This window comes from Cucumis sativus, chromosome 5 (assembly GCF_000004075.3).
Source record: "Cucumis sativus cultivar 9930 chromosome 5, Cucumber_9930_V3, whole genome shotgun sequence".
NCBI classification, from domain to species: domain Eukaryota; kingdom Viridiplantae; phylum Streptophyta; class Magnoliopsida; order Cucurbitales; family Cucurbitaceae; genus Cucumis; species Cucumis sativus.
This window is the reverse complement of record NC_026659.2, coordinates 22574215-22592076: the sequence shown is the minus strand read 5'-3', so window position 1 is coordinate 22592076 and position 17862 is coordinate 22574215. Positions and strand designations below refer to the sequence as shown.

Below are 17862 nucleotides of genomic sequence, written 5' to 3'. Positions count from 1 at the left end.
CTGATGTAAGAAGTTGGACGAAGGTTGTAGATGGAGACTTCGTGCAATAATGAAAAAATCTCATGGTTTATTTGAGATCACAAAATTATCTGACCAACATACATGTTTTTACTTGAAACTTAGTCAAAGTCATGTTCAGTTGGATTCTTCAATGCTTGCATGAGAATTTTTTGAACCTGTTAGAGAAAAATCATCAATAAATATTGCGTCACTCCAATCAATTATCAAGGAAAAGTTTGGCTATCGTATTTCTTACCGTAAGGCTTGGGATGGTAAAAGAAAAGCAGTTGCCAAAGTGTTTGGCAATTGGGATGAGTGGTACAAATTATTACCTAGGTGGTTATACATAGTGAAACACACCAATCTTGAAACACTTGTTGAATGAAGGGTACAAGCCACATTTATTGAAGGTCATGTCATACTATCGTCGATATTTTGGGCATTTGGTTCATGTATAGAAGCTTTTAGTAGATGCAGGTCACTAATTCAAATCGACGACACTCACTTGTATGACAAGTATCAAGAAAAATTATTAATTGCTACATCTATTGATTTGAATGGTCATCTTCTGCCATTAGCATTTACCATTGTGGAAGAGAAGTCTGCAGATTCATAAGGATGGTTTTTAAAACATCTAAAAAAATTGTGACGCACGATAAGAAATGCTTGGTTTCTTGTCGACATGCTGATATTATATCAACAGTGAATAATTCAGAGAATGGGTGGACAAAATCAAATTGTCATCATAGATCCTGTTTACACCATGTCATCAGCAATTTATACCAGAGATATAAATTCACACCATTGAAGAATTACGCTTATCGCATCGAGTGTCAATTCCATATCCAAAAGTTTGATAAAATAATTTAGGATTTGATGAGAATAAACAACAGTTGTATGAGTTTTTTTTTATACTAAGTGTGTCAATTTTCAGGTACGCCCTTAAAAAAAGTTTGAAATGGGCTACAAGATCCAGTAAGCATGAAGTTCAATCATATGATCGATTTCAAGGAGTTTTTCATGTGAAAACTGGACATCACGACTTGAATTATAAAGGAGGAAATATCCAAATATTAAGTTGTATGAGCGGTATTGTTCGTGTAACAAGTGACAAGCCTTCAGTATTCCATGCTCACATTTTATGGTGGTTTATTCACAGTTTAACATGAACTACAAAGACTTTATTGAGGACTATTATAAAATATCAACTTACGTTGCATGCTACGCTCCTCAATTTCAACCTATACGACATGAAGATGTACACCCACGAGTATACCTGTCTTACATCCAGATCCATCGTTGTTGAGGAAACCAAACTGACCAAAGAGTTCACGTTATCACAACGAGATAGATTGGACAGAACAAAGTGTTCAACAAAAATGCTCATTTTGTGGTCAACTTGGTCACAACCGACGGAAGTGTACTTTGTTAAGGAGATAGATACCTAATAATTAGAGATATTTGTGTACTTAATTTTTTTTTATAAATATTTACATCTTAAAAATATTTGTTACACTAGATTCTAAATAATTTATATTTAATTAAAGTTGACTTCTATTTACTTTTTCTTTATATTGTTCTTAATGCTAAAAATAAATTATTCGTGTGTAGATAATGACATTAAACCTAGGACCAATCGATCCAGGCATTATATGATTAGAAAATTCATCGATCAGAAATTGTATGTGATGATCGAACTACATCTGAGATAAATTGTAGACGACGTGAGGCGATTGTTTATCGTACTATTCCACTACATCGCAACATACTTCCACTCCTACGTGCTTCAAGATTTTATGGGATTGTCAGATTGAGGTTCATCCAGTTAGACTGGCATCTCATCACTGCACTTGTTAAGAGATGGAAACCAGAGACACATGCATTTCACATGTCGGTTGGAGAGTGCACAATTACGTTGCATTATGTGAAAGTTTTGGTGGAATTACCTATTGATGGCGAGTCCATTACCAATCAGAGTCATGATGAATGGTTGCATCTTTGCCAAGTGTTACTCGGTGTGACCCCACATCCTGAACAAATTATGGGTTCAAGATTGAGTTTAACATGGTTGGGGACAGATTTTCCTGGATTGGCTAATGATGTTGACGAGAAAACTATCACAAGATATGCATGGGTATATATCTTATAGTTGATGTTGGGAGTATGTTTGCAAATAGTTATTTCAATTTAATTTAGATTAACAACAATTTTTTATATGTAGTAGATTTAAAATCTAAAATATTACTTGAACAATACAGATAGAGAGATCAATTTTGTGTGACCAGGTCGCTTACACATGTAGTCTCTCAGTATAAGTACATGTTTGGTCTTCTTCAACCTGATCAGATACGTCGTGCTAAACTTGAATTTTAAGTTTTATATTATTTGTGCAATATTATTTATTTCATACAATATGTTGTGTTTCAGATTATCTGGGAGCTGTACAAAGCCGTCATAGATAATTTGTCACATTTATCTACGAACGGTCAAGACATATGGCAGATGATTCGTCCTCTCATATGTTTCTACATTGGTGAGTGGCATCAACCTGATAGAACACCTAGACAGTTCGGTATTCAACAAGGTGTTCCATGTGGTTGTAATACTGAACCACTTTTGCACGACATTGACCTAAGAACTGCTGATTGGTTAGATATAGTTACTCATTTAGTGATGCGATGGCTAAATCGCATAAGGTTTATTGTTGAGGGACCTCCAATTGAGCAATTTCATATGGATGTAACTCTAGAATACATCCACTGGTACAAAAACATCACTAGGCTCTATACCACCCGACTGGGAGCTGCTATGGGTCATGTGGTACACATTTAAATACTGTCTGATTATTTTAGTATAAATTTATTTCCAATGCTGTCTAATTCATTTTAATATTTAACAGAGATCGAATAATAGTAGACTTCAAGATGTTGCAGATGCTCCACAATAGGTCCTAAAGTATGTGCAACTATAACGAGCCGTACATGGAGAACATTTACTATATGTACGAGGTCCCTATTGTACCTGCTCCAGTTCAAAGGAGACATGCTCGAGGGCAAGAGCTTGATCAATTGGAAGAAGTTAACCAACATGTGGAAGAAGTGCCTCCTGTGACATAGGCACAAAGCAAACATGGTTACTCCAATAATGATGATGCCAACATTTGGAAACGACATATCCTGATTCAGGAGTCTGTCAATCATCAGACTTTGGAACATGATATTATAATTCAGAGGCAGGTTCATCATCATCAAAATTTGGGCAACAATACTATGATTTAGGGAGCGATCCATCATCTTCATACATGCATGGTCACGGGTGCGGTCGTGGAAAACATAATGAACATTTGTACTACGAAGTACCTGCAGCAGTACCTGAGCAACAACAACAAGAGAATCAGGAGAAAATACAACAACATAGAGTTTAGAGTCGACGACGACAACCAACTAGAAATCGTCAACGTCCAGGTTGTGGAACACATTCATCTTTATTTTCAATGAATGAAAATTGCTAAATTATTGTATTAGACATTTTGTTCCATCTTTTAATTATTTTCTAATCAAAATCACTTACTACAAATTTACGTCCTTCCATTAATATAAAACTAGTGGATTACAACCATAAATATCCATAAATTAGAAAATTAATGTAAACCTAAATTGGAAAATTAAAGAAAAAAGTTTAATGAATTTTCATCGATCTAAAATATAATGAATATACATTTTCAATAAGTTTCAATAACAATAAAATTGGTTTTCATAAAACAAATAAATTTTTTTCATGGAAGAGGAAAAAAAACGATAATAAATTTAAAAAATTAGAATTTAAATTAGTTAAAAAAATAAAATTTATTTGTTATATAAAATAAAAATTGATTTAAAAAGATATTATTTTCAAATTAATTTAAATGGCGTGAAAATGAAAAAAAATGGAAAAAGAAATATAAATGTCAAGTAGCAATGAAAGAGAAAGAAAAAAAAAAAAATAAAACAACCATATTTTGGTAATTAGTTTGAAAAAAGCCACATTTTGGTAATTATTTTGAGAAAATGCATTATTAATATAATTTTGTGTGGAAGGTAGGGTTTGTGAATATAATTTAAATCTAACCAATATATAATATTTTAATTAAGTTTAGTTACAAAAAAAATTGTAACAACTAATTTTAATCAACAAAATTTTATTACACATTGATTTTTTTTTATTAAATGAAAATTATTGTATTAGATATTGCTGTTTCATCTTTTAATTATTTTCAAATAAAAAACACTTACTACAAGTTTATGGTCTTCAATTAATACAACACTAGTAGACTACAACGATAAATATCCATAAATTAAAAGTCAATGTAAATTTAAAAATTAAAGAAAAAAATTGAATGAAATTTCGTCAATTTAAAAATACAATGGATTTACATTTTCAACAAATTTAAATAACAATAAAATTGATTTTAAAACAAATTTTTTTTTCATTAGAGAGAAAAATAAATGGATATTAAATTAAAAAATTAAAATTTAATTTGGTTAACAAAATAAAATTTATTTGTGGTGCAAAATAATTTTTTTTCAAATAATATTACTTTGAATTATTCAATTACGTTAAAAAAATAATAATAATAAAGGGCAAGTCTTGGCATGTGAAAGAGAAAAAAAATTAAAACATTTATATTTTGGTAATTAATTTAAAAACAACCATATTTTAGTAATTAGTTTAAAAAATTACATTATTATTGATTTAATTTTCCCCTTTACAAAATCTCTCATATATTACTTCACAACTAATATTCTAATTATTCATTTCCTTATCACTCTTTCATTTTTTTTTGTTTTACAATATAATATATTTGTGAAACTACTCCTTTTTTCTTCTTCTCATTTTTAGTATTGCAATTTTAATTTGTGACATTTCTAATAAAATAAATTAAAATATTTATAAGTTATAACAAAATTTTGGATTTATCAATGATAGTCTTCTATCATTATAATATATCAATGATTATCAGTGATAGAATTTGCTATAAGTTGTAAATATTTTGTAAAATCTTCTATTTTTAAAAATTTCCCTTTTAATTATTGAAAATCAATTCTATAAAAATTGCTAAAATAATATAATATTTACTCATTCGAAATCAATTATTATAAAGATGATTTATGTTCTTTTAATGGAAAAATCAAACATAAACATAACATTAGAAACTATCTTAACATTTATTAATGTAGGTGTATAAATAAAATATAAATAGTTACAAACTAAAGATACCAAAACAATATTTTTAGCATTTTTAATAAAAAAAAAATTACATAAGATCACAAAAACATTTTTAAAAAATAGCCAATGACATTTTTTTTAAGTATTACAAATATGACAAATATGACAAATATGACAAGTAATTAGTGATATCGACCGGTAATTAGAGGACTATCAAACAGTTATCAAAAAGTTATCGACATTTAAGTTTACTACTTTTGTAATTTGAAAATACAGTGAGATAGATCTTATTATCATAAATTCTTATAATTTCTAACTTTTTACACAAAATAAATGAAATTAATTTTGATTTTTTCATTTATCTTAATCAATCTTTGATGTATGAATTTGAATATAGAACCCTTAAAAAACATATATAGGAAGATAGAAGGAAAATATAATTACTCTCCCATACAAATAACCTCAAGTCAAAGAATATCGTACTTTAATAACATGACTTAGTTAAACATTATTACGTCTAAAAGATGGAGTTATTATTGAAAAGACAATAAGATTTTAATTTCATCAAAGTTAAATAATATTCATTTTTTATTAAAATAAAAATTGTTTTGAAATATAATAAAATGAAGCAAGATGTTTAAAAATAAAACAAAGTATTACTAATAGAATATTTTGTCTACTAACCATACAAATAGTAATTTATCGCGTTTTATGGTTGATATAAAATGATATTTTGGTGTATGGGTAAATATTTTGAGTAGTTTTGTTATTTAAAATAATTTTTTTTAAAAGGACAACGGAATAAAAATGTAAAGAAAAAAAATATAAAAATTGGGTGTGGGTGAGATGGAAATGATTGAGTAATATTATTGTATGATGGAGTGAATATTTCTTATGAAGAAAGAATTGAAAAGCTTAAAAATCACACAATTCATAGCTTTTATTTTGCACCAAACACCAACATCATCATCATTCATCCATCACTTACGCATCATTATTCATTTCATTTACACACTAATTTTATCTCATGCCATCTTTTCATTTTCCATTTTTTCCTTTTTTTTGCCAAACTATATTATTATGGTGTCATACTATTTGATTTTCATCCATTTTCTTTTCACGTTTTGGCATGTTCGGTTAAACTGTCATTTTTATTATATCATAGAAAAATCCACCAAATACAAAAATGAGCATTAAAATATCACTAATATAAATATAATATGAGTAAGGACTATTTTCAAATGAGTATTTTTAAAAAGTAGTAAAATAAATTAAAATATTTACAAACTATAACAAAATTTTGAATTCTATCACAATACCATATAAATGACTATTAACGATAGAATTTGCTATAGATTATAAATATTTTTGTAAAATCTACTATTTTTAAAAATTTTCCATTTTCAAATATATTAAAATGGACCAAAATTTAGCAAAAGTACATACTATTATAATAATAGACATCAATAGTAATTTATCTTGGTCTATATGTTACAAATATATTGTGATATTTTACTATATTTACAAGTATTTTAATGCGTTTTATCCTTTTACAAAATTTTCCTCTTCATACGCTAAATAATTTCCCTATAAATGATGGTAATAATATCTTATTTGAAGATAATAAAGTAAGTGAAATAAAAATTAATAGTAAGATTAAAAATAAAAGAATAATTTTGTAGTAAAAAAATGATGCATGAGATTGACGGGACAACGGAACCACATTTGCATTTGGGCTAAACAATGTCAAAAAAGATAAAAATTAAAAAATCCATTTCTTTTTCTGGAGACCCTTCTCCTCCTCCTTCTCCTCAAAGCACAACTTAGAATCATTGCTTCTTTCATTATATTCAATTCCTCACTCTTATTTACGTCCCCTTTTCTATTCCTCATCTTCCTTTTTAAATTTCTAACACCTTTTTTCCTTTAATTATTTTAAAACATAAAACTGTTAGAAGCTATTATATTATCAAGCACACTGCAACTTTACTTTATTGTATGTCAATGATAAATATATGTACTATTAGTGATAGATGATTGTAGGTGATATTTTGCTATATTTACAAATATTTTTGTTCCCTTTACTATAAATTTATTCTTAAATAATATTCATTTTAATATATCATTTTAGTAATATCACTTTAGAAAAAGAATTAATAGTAAAACCCCTTCTGTTTCTTTGGTGGAATTGGCAGGACATATGTTTTGGGTTTGTAAGTTTACTAAACATATATATATATATATATGACTCTTCATTTTTCCAAACTTTAAGGGTCTTTTTTGGACAGTGGGAGCTCGACTCATCTATGGGATGCATTAATGAATCACAAATCTGGTTTGGATCAAGAGGTCGCAACCATTCTTGTGTGGGGTGTGTAGAATCATCGAAACTATATTAAATCGTGTGGCGTTGATCTCGATAGTGAAGACATGCTCAACAAAATATGATTATATGTCGAGGAATTCAGTTAGAGATTTTTCGTGTAGAATGAAGTGGTCAACAGAAAGTCTGCAGCCAATCGCATAGACTAAAGGCATGTTTGATCTCATTGTTCAGATCGGTGTTTCTCTATACCTTTGCATGATTGTTAAGTTTGACTATCTTGATCTTATTTTAAGTTGCCACTCATGTATGTGGGAAATGACTTTTCTGAGTTGGTTTAGGTCTATTGAGGAGACTCTCTCCATGTCTGAAGCTCCCCAAGTTGCGTCTTTCACTTGGTGCTCAAGAGCGGGGCAATATATATACTATCTTGTTTGTGCTGCAGTGTATTTGGTAGTTTTGGAACTTACTTTTTGTAAATCTTCCTTCTTCCCTCCGTGAAAATGTGTGGACTACACTATTTAATTTTGCATGGCTTGGTTTTCCTTTGATATCTTAAGTGAGGCATGTCATTAACGACGTAGGGATTAGGGTGACTATCCTGAGGTACTCGGACAGCGTCAGAAGTTCTCCTTCCATTAAATCCTTTTGTTTTATAGAATCAAAAGAGAAAAGAGAAAGAAAAAATGAGAGAGAGGGAGATCGAGAAGAAGAAGAGGAGATCTCACTCCCCGTCGGTGCCCACCGTTTGCCGACATTTCGTCGTCGTTTTCCGCCGCTCGTCGTCGCATATCGGTAAGTAGGGTTATTTTATATTAGTTTGATGTAATTTGTTTTTATTTAGATTAGAAATTATGATTTAAATTAGAAATTATATTTTGATTAGAAATTTGGTTTTTGAATTAGTTTTTGTTTCGAGAATAAGATTTTGAATTATGTGGAATAATATTATGCTTTTGCGAGGGGATAATTAGAATTGTTGATTGAAAATTAAAGGGATTTAGGATTGGATTAGAATTTTTAAGGAAGGGGTGTTGAATTAATAATTAAAGAAGGGTGAATAAAAAATTAATGGGAGGGGTGAATACAAGAAATGAATGTATCTACCTTCTATTTGAAATGAAAGGTATTTTTTTAAAAAAAATAGAGGAACTTCCGACGCACAATGTTGTGTATCGAGAGTTTCGAGACATCTTCCAACGCTATATTGACATCGTCTTCGACGTTTATACAACGTCGGGAGTTCCTCTCCGGACACATTTTTTCGACTTGTATCCCGATGTATATTTATGCGTCGAAAAAGGCTTTACTGATACTTTTCATATATCTCCCGACGTGATGATTCTATACGTCGGGAGAGCCCCCTTTTCTTATAGTGCATAATTTTAAAACATAACTGAGTAAAACCCTTCTCATTAAACAAACTTTATATAAGTTTAGTACATACAAAACTTAACCTTATTTACATAAAACATAACCTAATTAAACTAACCTTCCTAAACCTAAGTCTAATACCATTAAAATACCAACTAAACGTAGTTTGGAACAACAAGACACATACGATAATAAAGCCAAAACCCTTCAGCAGACAGATAGCATCGATTTAGGCTTCGAGGATACGATCTCTACTTGTAAAGTGGAAAAACATTTTCCAGAGTGTGAGCTAAACGAGCCCAGAGAGTGATAATTTTTCTAAATAATTTTTCGTAAGCTTATGAAAAGCAATAATTCGTAAATTCTTTGAAATAGTACATGATGAATAAATACATAAATGTTTGAACTTCACAAACATTTAAGAAACAGTGACAATTAAATCCTTGGTTTTTCCGCTCATTTTTCCTGCTCGAATCCCAAGTATTTACTCTTACGAGATAGTAGAGATTACTCAATACCAACTCTAAATTTCAAAGATGGCCATCTCTAATCCATGTTCCTACGAGGTAGGCGTCCCCGCTCATTCTTACGTATAAGTGTACTTACTTGTCTTTGGCGCCCCTTATTTTACCCCATTAAGGGCTGTTTTGAGATATCTTGGTTCCGTGAAAACATTTAGAAAATCATAAGCTTTAAACTCCTTAAAGAATCCTTTTGCATAAAGAGTCTTTAAATCTCATAACACCTTGATAAACTCATTTTTTAATATGCCATAAACATTTCTCACTAAACAATATGCTTGAATAAATACCTTAATGAAATCACATGCCCTGGAAACTATTCGTAAAACAGCTTAAACATTTAATTCAAATTCTTCATAAACAATAGCTTAAGAACATGCTTGAAATCACTTTAATAATTTCATTTTCCACTCATAAATACAAGCTTAAATTATTGGTTTATGGATTTGCTTGATCTCTTCTTGACCTCAAAATAATGGTAAAATAATCCATTTATTTTCCTTAACCATGAAAATATAAAAAAATTACTTTGAAGCTTTCAAAAATCACAAAAACGCCCAAGACACCCCAAGTTTAAAATTATACAAATACCAAAATTGGACCGAGTGAAAATTTCTCTTTTTACTTTCCCTTTTAGTTTTGTAAAAATCAAGCTATAAACTCTTATTCTACGTCTAAATATAATAGACAGAATTGTCAAAAATAGTAAATTTGACAAAATATTTACAACATATAACAAAATTTCTAGATTTTATCAATAAAAGACATTGATAGTCTATGATATGATTCTATCCGTGACATTGATAGAATCTAAAATTTAAATTTTTTATTTTAAAAAATGTGTCAAGTAAACCTTATCAAAATTTAGAATTGGACTGATCTAAAAAAAATGAGAAGAAAAATAGATTTAATTTAAAAAGAGAAAAATGGTTATCAAAGAATTGCACAATTTTTATTTATAGAAATTAGAGTAAGAATTGAATAGTTTGGTTAGTTTTTTTGTTTTTGCTAGTCAAAACATAACTGAATTGACATGTATGTAAGGCCCGATTGGAAATGCTATAGTTATAAAAAAAAAAAACTTAGTTTTGAAGCGATTTCAACATCTGAGCCTGAGGTGGTTTAATATTTTAATGTATGTGACATTCTGTTTAGTTTAAAATATATTTCTAATTCCATTCTGTTTAGTTTAAAATATATTTCATGAATTAGAAAGAAAAAAAGAAAAGAAAAAAAGAAAAGAAAAAAGAAAAAAAGAAAAGAAAAGAGCATGATATATATAATTATAATATGAGAGAATGAAAGCGTTGAAATAGTGTGTATGCGAATTGGTTGAGAGGTGTGTTTCTTTTTTCTTTCTCCAAATTACTTCATCACCACCAACTCCTTTCCTTTCTTATTCTCTACACCAACAATGTCCGTTTTCTAATCTCACCATTTCTATTCTCTCCCCCTTACCTTCTTCAATGACAAGGTCTTGGTCCTCTTTTGCCCTTCCCAACTCCAACAACTCTCGCCGTTCCACCTACACTCGTCGACTTCCCGACGACCACGGAGACCACGATCTCCTCCACCATCATGATCATGATCCTCAAGGAATGTTGCCTATCTTCTTGAATGACCTTGTTAATCACCAAGACTTTGTCGAGGTCACTTTGGAAGTTGAGGATGATTCTGTTTTGGTTCGCAGCATTGCTCCTGTTGCTCCCTCCTCTGACCTTCAAGATGACGCCGCTCTTTCCATCACTGCTAGAATTCGTAACAAATTCCCTTGGCTTCGGTCTGCCTCTTCTCGTGCCTCCACTGCCTCCTCTCTCGACAGGGACGACACTGCGCAGGTACCCATGTCTGCTCGTGACGCTCGCCGCCTTAATGCTCAGCTGCAACGTACCCGATCTAGAGCTCAAGCTGCCCTTCGAGGCCTTAGATTCATTAGCAAGACCACCAATGCCTCTGATGCTAACGAGCTCTGGCAACGAGTCCACTCAAGGTTTCATTCTCTGGCTCAAGCTGGACTGCTTGCTAGAGATGATTTTGCTGAATGCATTGGTGGGAGCTTCTAAAACAATGTTACCCACAGTTTTAAACTGTTTTTCAAATTTCAAGTAATATTTGAATTTGTGACAGGAATGGTGGATTCAAAGGAATTTGCGCTGAGAATATTCGACGCGTTAGCAAGAAGAAAAGGATTGAGGATTTCCAAAATCAACATAGAGGAACTCCATGAATTTTGGTTGAAGATTTCGGACCAAAGCTTCGATGCTCGACTCCAAATCTTCTTTGACATGTAAGAATGGTTGTCATTCATCCATTTTCTCTCTTTCACTCTCTTTCGGAGTTTGTAACGAGTCATTACATTCAAAACAAACAGGGCCGACAGTAATGAAGATGGCCGAATCACAAGAGAAGAAGTACAGGAGCTGATCTTGCTAAGTGCTTCTGCAAACAATCTTTCCAAACTCAAAGAGCGAGCTGAGGAGTACGCTTCCTTGATCATGGAAGAACTCGACCCTGAAAACCTCGGATACATTGAGGTAAGGTTTATAATAATTTAACTATATGATATCAGAACCCAACTTTGAGGTGATGGAGTTCCTTACAAGCTGTGAAATGGATTGATTGATTCAGCTATGGCAACTTGAGACTTTGCTTTTACAAAGGGACACATATATGAATTACAGCAGACCCTTAAGCACAGCAACAAGTGTAGGATGGAGCCAAAATCTAAGCTCATTCAACCCAAAACACATCATCAAATCAGCAACCACAACATTTAATTCAGTGATCTTCCAAAACTGGCAAAGAATTTGGATTCTTTTTCTATGGGCCTCAACAATGGCAGCTCTTTTCACATGGAAATTCCTTCAATACAAAAATAAAGCAGCGTTTGACATAATGGGCTATTGTCTTCCCACGGCAAAAGGCGCCGCCGAGACTCTAAAGCTCAACATGGCCTTAATTCTCCTCCCCGTCTGCCGCAACACTCTCACATGGCTGCGATCGACTGCAGCGAGATCACTAGTCCCGTTCGACGACAACATCAATTTTCATAAGCTAATTGCATGTTTCATAGCGATTGGAATAGCCGTCCATGGCGGGGTTCATTTGGCATGCGACTTCCCGAGATTGGCGAATTCATCGGCAGAGGAATTTGAAGTGATATCGAGTGACTTCCACAACAAGAAGCCAAACTATAAGGAGCTATTGATGAGTGTTGAAGGGGTAACAGGGGTATTCATGGTGATTTTGATGGGGATTTCATTTACACTTGCTACTCGTCGTTTTAGAAGGAATGTTGTGAGATTGCCTTGGTTGTTCAACAGATTGGCTGGATTTAATGCCTTTTGGTACTCTCATCATCTTATGGGATTTGTCTACCTTTTGCTTCTTGTTCATGGAACTTTCTTGTTTCTTGCTCATAATTGGACTCAAAAAACGGTAAACCCAATCACAAAATTCTTCTTTTCTTTTGTAACCATTTGGTTTTTGCAAATTAAATTTATACGTACAACTTCTACTCTCTCGTAAGGTTCTCTGATTATTGAAATTTAGTCCACTTTTCTGAATCAAAATTTGAAAAGCCAAATGGTTATGAAGACCATTGTTCTTGTTTTTGTGTTTTTTATTTGAAAAAAGGATGAATTATTTTTTGGTGATAGACTTGGGTGTATATCTCTTTTCCTTTGCTGCTGTATCTTGGTGAGAGGAGCCTCAGAGCCTGCAGATCAGAGTATTACTCTGTTGAGATATTGAAGGTACGTAATGCAACCTTTAGTTAAAATTTACCATGCCTTGGCTTTACTTTTCTATTAAATTTCTCGGTTCAAACTTTACTATAGTCCGTATTGGTTAGGGATAACGAACATCCAAATATCTCTACAATGGACTTTTACTTCATCCTCTTGTTTCACAAATTAGGACTTTGATTGCATTGCATTTCCAGCAGTATTACTTATCAGCTTAAATGAATATTATTTAGTGGATAAAATAGTCGTCATTGTGAAATAGGTTTCAGTATTACCAGGAAATGTATTCAGCTTGGTGATGTTAAAGCCTCGTGGATTCAAATACATAAGTGGACAGTACATATTCCTTCAATGTCCATCCATTTCCCAATTTGAATGGTAAGTTTTTAGAACTCCAAATCCTTTTGCTTAAAAAAAAAAAAAGAAGAAAGAAAAAGAAAAAGAAAAAGAAAAAAAGAAAAAAAGAAAAAAAAAAGCATAACATTGAAAACAAACCTGCTCAGGCACCCATTTTCTATCACTTCAGCACCAGGAGATGAGTATCTGAGTGTTCATATTAGAACAGTTGGGGATTGGACAAGAGAACTCAAACGTGTCTTCACCGATCATGTCAACTCTAGACCTCTCCTTGGTAGAGCCAAATTGGGGCATTTGGTCAACATGGAAAGAAAAAGGTAATATAATATGTCTTTTCCTCGATCTCTTTCCGTGTCTATTTATTTAGTTTATATATCTACTTTTGGTTCAGCCAGCCGAGATTGTTGGTGGATGGGCCATATGGTGCTCCTGCACAAGACTACCAAAACTACGACGTGCTTCTTCTGGTGGGACTTGGAATTGGAGCCACACCTTTTGTTAGTATCCTCAAGGATCTCCTCAACAACTCTAGAACCAATGAAGATCAGCAAACGCCTGCGGTAAATCCAATATACACAACGTATTTATTATTATTAGAATTAAATTGTTTCATTAGTATATAAGAGTTGAACCGTAGGAATCAACAACAACGGAAACAAGTAGATCAGAAGATAGCTTTGGATCTTTAAACACGAGTACACCAAGTGGAAAGAGGAAGTTGCAGAGCAGGACACAAGCGCAAGCGTATTTCTATTGGGTAACGAGGGAGGCTAGTTCGTTGGAGTGGTTCAAAGGGGTGATGGATGAAGTAGCAGAGATGGACAAGAAGGTAACTAAAACTTAATAAGACGAGACATTGAACTAAATGCTTTTTTTTTCCTTCCTTTTTAATTAAATCCATAGATTAATGGAAGTGTGTACTGATGAAATGAATTAGGGCCAAATTGAACTACACAACTACTTGACAAGTGTGTATGAAGAAAGTGATGCAAGGAGCACATTGATCACAATGGTTCAAGCTTTAAACCATGCCAAGCATGGTGTCGACATTCTGTCCGGCACACGAGTGAGTAACGTAACGTAAATACACGCTTATGAATATATATGTATGTAATGTAATTTGGGGAATTTAATTACAATTCAGGCAAGGACTCACTTCGCGAGGCCGGAGTGGAAGGAGGTGTTCGGACGAATTGCATCGAAGCATGCATACAAGACAGTGGGAGTGTTCTATTGTGGAATGCCAATGCTGGCCAAACAACTCAGAAGACTATCACAACAATTTACTCTCAAGACTACAACTAGATTTGAGTTCCATAAGGAATATTTTTGATTTCATTATAATTACTCTTTTCTTCAATATAAACTATACTATAAAGGGAAGGGAAACCCAAATTGGAGTGCTTATATATTATATATTAGTTGTAGCTTAGCTAGATATAGATTCACATGCCATACCATATATTAATTATACCCCATTTATGTATATTTTTCTTTCTTTGTAGGGGATTTTAAAACTCTTACTTGTATAATAAACGACATATTTGTGAAATATGCATGATTAGCATCAAATATAACTCATACCTTACACTTCTTTAAACTCAAACTAAATTTGTTACAATGTGTTCCATCTTATGATCTTTGCAATACATAAACTTCATCCGTTTATAGTATAGTTTTAGTTCTTAAAGTAATAGACGGTCGTATCTCAAATAGAAATCTATTAAGGGTAAAGTTTGACAAATTTAGTAGTAACATGTTACTATACACTTATTTATTAAAAATAAAGAGACTATTTACCACCGTTAACGAATATTGAAAGATGTAGTTTTGTAAATCCAAACATCAAACTATACATAAGATTGCTCAATCCAACAGGTTCATTAATTGAAGTGATTAATGTTAAAAGTTTGGTTGTTAATTTAGCTTATGAAGAGGTTCCAAGTATTATTTATGTATATATTAAGGAAAAATAATTAATCCACAACAATCTATACAGCTATGAAAAGATTTGCAAAAGGAGAGAAGATTCAAAGCATCAAATCTGGATTTTGATTTGGGATTCTCAAAAGTGTCAATCCACTAAAGAACAGCTGTTGGAAATTGATATATTGCAAAGGTTTATTCAAACACAACTAAGGGTTGTTAAATTTTGAAGACAGAAAAAGAAAAAGAAATGACATCTTAAATCGTATCGAAACCATATCTTAATAATGGGTTTGAGCAATGTACAATAATACCCTATTAAGATTAAGACTAACTATATATTAAAAGAAAAAAAAAAAGAAGAAGACAATGCTATAGAACAATTTGAACTTTGAAGTCCAAGTCAAAATCCTATGATTGAATGGCAATTTGATGAAATAATTGAAATACAAAAAAGTTATTCAACAATTAGGTTTTATGTTTTATGGATAAGAAGATCCATATGTAGAGTTGGCATATTGTTGACCTACTACAATAATGGGGTGATTGTTAATAACAAATAATATTCATATTTGACTACAACAAGTTGATATTTATTTTCAAAATGAATTAAAACAAAAAAACAAATTATACATTTTGTTTTATGATGCAATTAAACCCAATTACCAATTACAAGTATTCTCAAAACATTAAAGACCCAATGTTTGAATTTTTTTTTTTTTGTTTAAAATTGAACTTATAAACATACTTCCTTTCCAATTTTTTTATTTTGAAATTTTTTATTGTGTTATCTTTTTTTTAATCTACCTTTTACCAATGCTTTTAAAAAAACGGTGCCTAATTTAGAAAACTAGAAGAAAAAAAAGTAGTCTTCAAAAAAATTCAAGTTATAATGAAAATAAACATAAATTTAAAAATTTTCATTAATGAATAGTTTCTAGTTTTTAAAAATTGAACTTATAAAAACTACTTCTACCTATTGATTTTTGGGAAATGATAAAAAATATGATAATTTTTAAAGGTATAAAGAGTTCTGGGATGAATTTTCAAAAAGATGATTTTTAGGACAAATAACTAGGACAAGTCTATAATGTCCTTTTTTTAGTTATAAAAAATCATAAAAATCAATTTATGGAATTCTTTCTCGGAAAATTATAAAAAATGAGATAATTTCGAAGGGTATAAAGAGTTTTGGGAATGGATTTTAAAAAAGATGACTTTTAGGACAAATTAACTAGTAAAAGTCTATATTGGCCTTAAGTAACCGTAAAGATAAACTTCTTACTATTATTCTTCTTTTCCTCCCTCATTTTCGCGCTCTCCTTCTCCTTCACTCTCTTCTACTGAGCAAAATGCAGCGACTTCAACTTTCTCAGTCACCGCCCTCGTCTCCTTCACCGTCGTCGATTGTTCAAGCCTCCGTGGTGGTCAGTCTATGTATGGCATGCAAGATTCTAGAGAAATGCATATTGGCCCCCTATTTTCCTCCCTCTCAGTCTTTCAAGTTCACCATTGCTCACCGCATCTTCAGCACTAGCAACATCATCAAATTGCTTCTGGTACTTCCTTAGTCCCTAATTTTCTACTTCTCTCCTTCAAATTTCAGGTGTTATCTTCTTGTTTATAGGTTTAGAAATTATGAATTTCGTTTTGAAAATGGACCAAAAACCATCAAATTAGTTTAGAAAATTTGTTTGAGCAATTGATGTCATCTCTGGTGGGAATGAATTAGTACTGAAATTGATCAAACAAAATCCTAATAGATTCAACTTATTGTGGTAATTATCCTTGTCATATTGTGATTGCTTCCAAAACATGTCATTGCTGTAATTTGCTTTCTTTTTTTCTTTCCTAGAAAACATCTTCGGAAGAAACTCGGGTAGGATTAGAACTGTAGCTGCCAAAAGAAGAATGAGTTCCAATTAATCCTCTTCTGGTATGTAATGTTCTTTTACAAATAGTTGCTGCCTGGGGTACCATGATTCGATGAATTTGATGGCACTATTTCTTTGTAAACATATTGTACCATATAGTTTACCCATATGCAGCAATATTCTTAGTCATAATTGTGCATTTCTATATCTATACATTCACACACGGTGTAGGATGTTTATCCTTTAGAAAAACAACCTACTGCATCTATCATAGCACTAGGAGTGAACAAAGTTGAAGTATACTTCAAATTGACAAAGTTCAATTGTTTTTTTTTTTTTTGTTAATGTTCTTCTTTTTGGGCTTCAGCTCTAAGTTCAATTGTTTTTTTTTTTCCGTTAATGTTCTTCATTCTTGTGCTTCAGCTCTACCTTTTCTTTAAGCAATTAATAAATTGGTAACTTGTGCTCTTTTGCTTCCTATGATATGAAGTTTGTTGGGTTGTGTGGATTCTAGGCTGTGTGGATTCTTCCTTGTA

General features: G+C 31.7%; 1 protein-coding gene across 2 annotated transcripts; it reads left to right on the top strand.

Annotated features, from left to right (window-relative positions):
- Nucleotides 1-10720: 10720 nt before the first annotated feature.
- On the top strand, nucleotides 10721-15132 carry LOC101218616 (respiratory burst oxidase homolog protein E). Of its 2 annotated transcripts, XM_011657127.2 has the most exons (11): nucleotides 10729-11472; nucleotides 11551-11710; nucleotides 11795-11957; nucleotides 12052-12861; nucleotides 13083-13178; nucleotides 13432-13547; nucleotides 13673-13843; nucleotides 13918-14086; nucleotides 14164-14355; nucleotides 14464-14592; nucleotides 14671-15132. In XM_011657127.2, the coding sequence occupies exons 1-11, from the start codon at nucleotides 10890-10892 to the stop codon at nucleotides 14857-14859; spliced, it is 2778 nt and encodes a 925-aa protein (XP_011655429.1). In that variant the 5' UTR covers nucleotides 10729-10889; the 3' UTR covers nucleotides 14860-15132. The 2 variants fall into 2 exon arrangements, with proteins under 2 accessions (XP_011655430.1, XP_011655429.1); XM_011657128.2 differs by lacking the exons at nucleotides 14464-14592; nucleotides 14671-15132 and having other exon boundaries at nucleotides 10721-11472; nucleotides 13922-14086; nucleotides 14164-14348.
- The last annotated feature ends 2730 nt before the right edge of the window (nucleotides 15133-17862 follow it).

Bases quoted from the DNA above. Each gene is read 5' to 3' on its own strand.
- LOC101218616 (XM_011657127.2), top strand. From the start codon at position 10,890: ATGACAAGGTCTTGGTCCTCTTTTGCCCTTCCCAACTCCAACAACTCT. The intron at 11,958-12,051 runs GTAAGGTTTATA...TGATTGATTCAG, and splicing joins AAAACCTCGGATACATTGAG to CTATGGCAACTTGAGACTTT. The intron at 13,179-13,431 runs GTACGTAATGCA...ATTGTGAAATAG, and splicing joins ACTCTGTTGAGATATTGAAG to GTTTCAGTATTACCAGGAAA.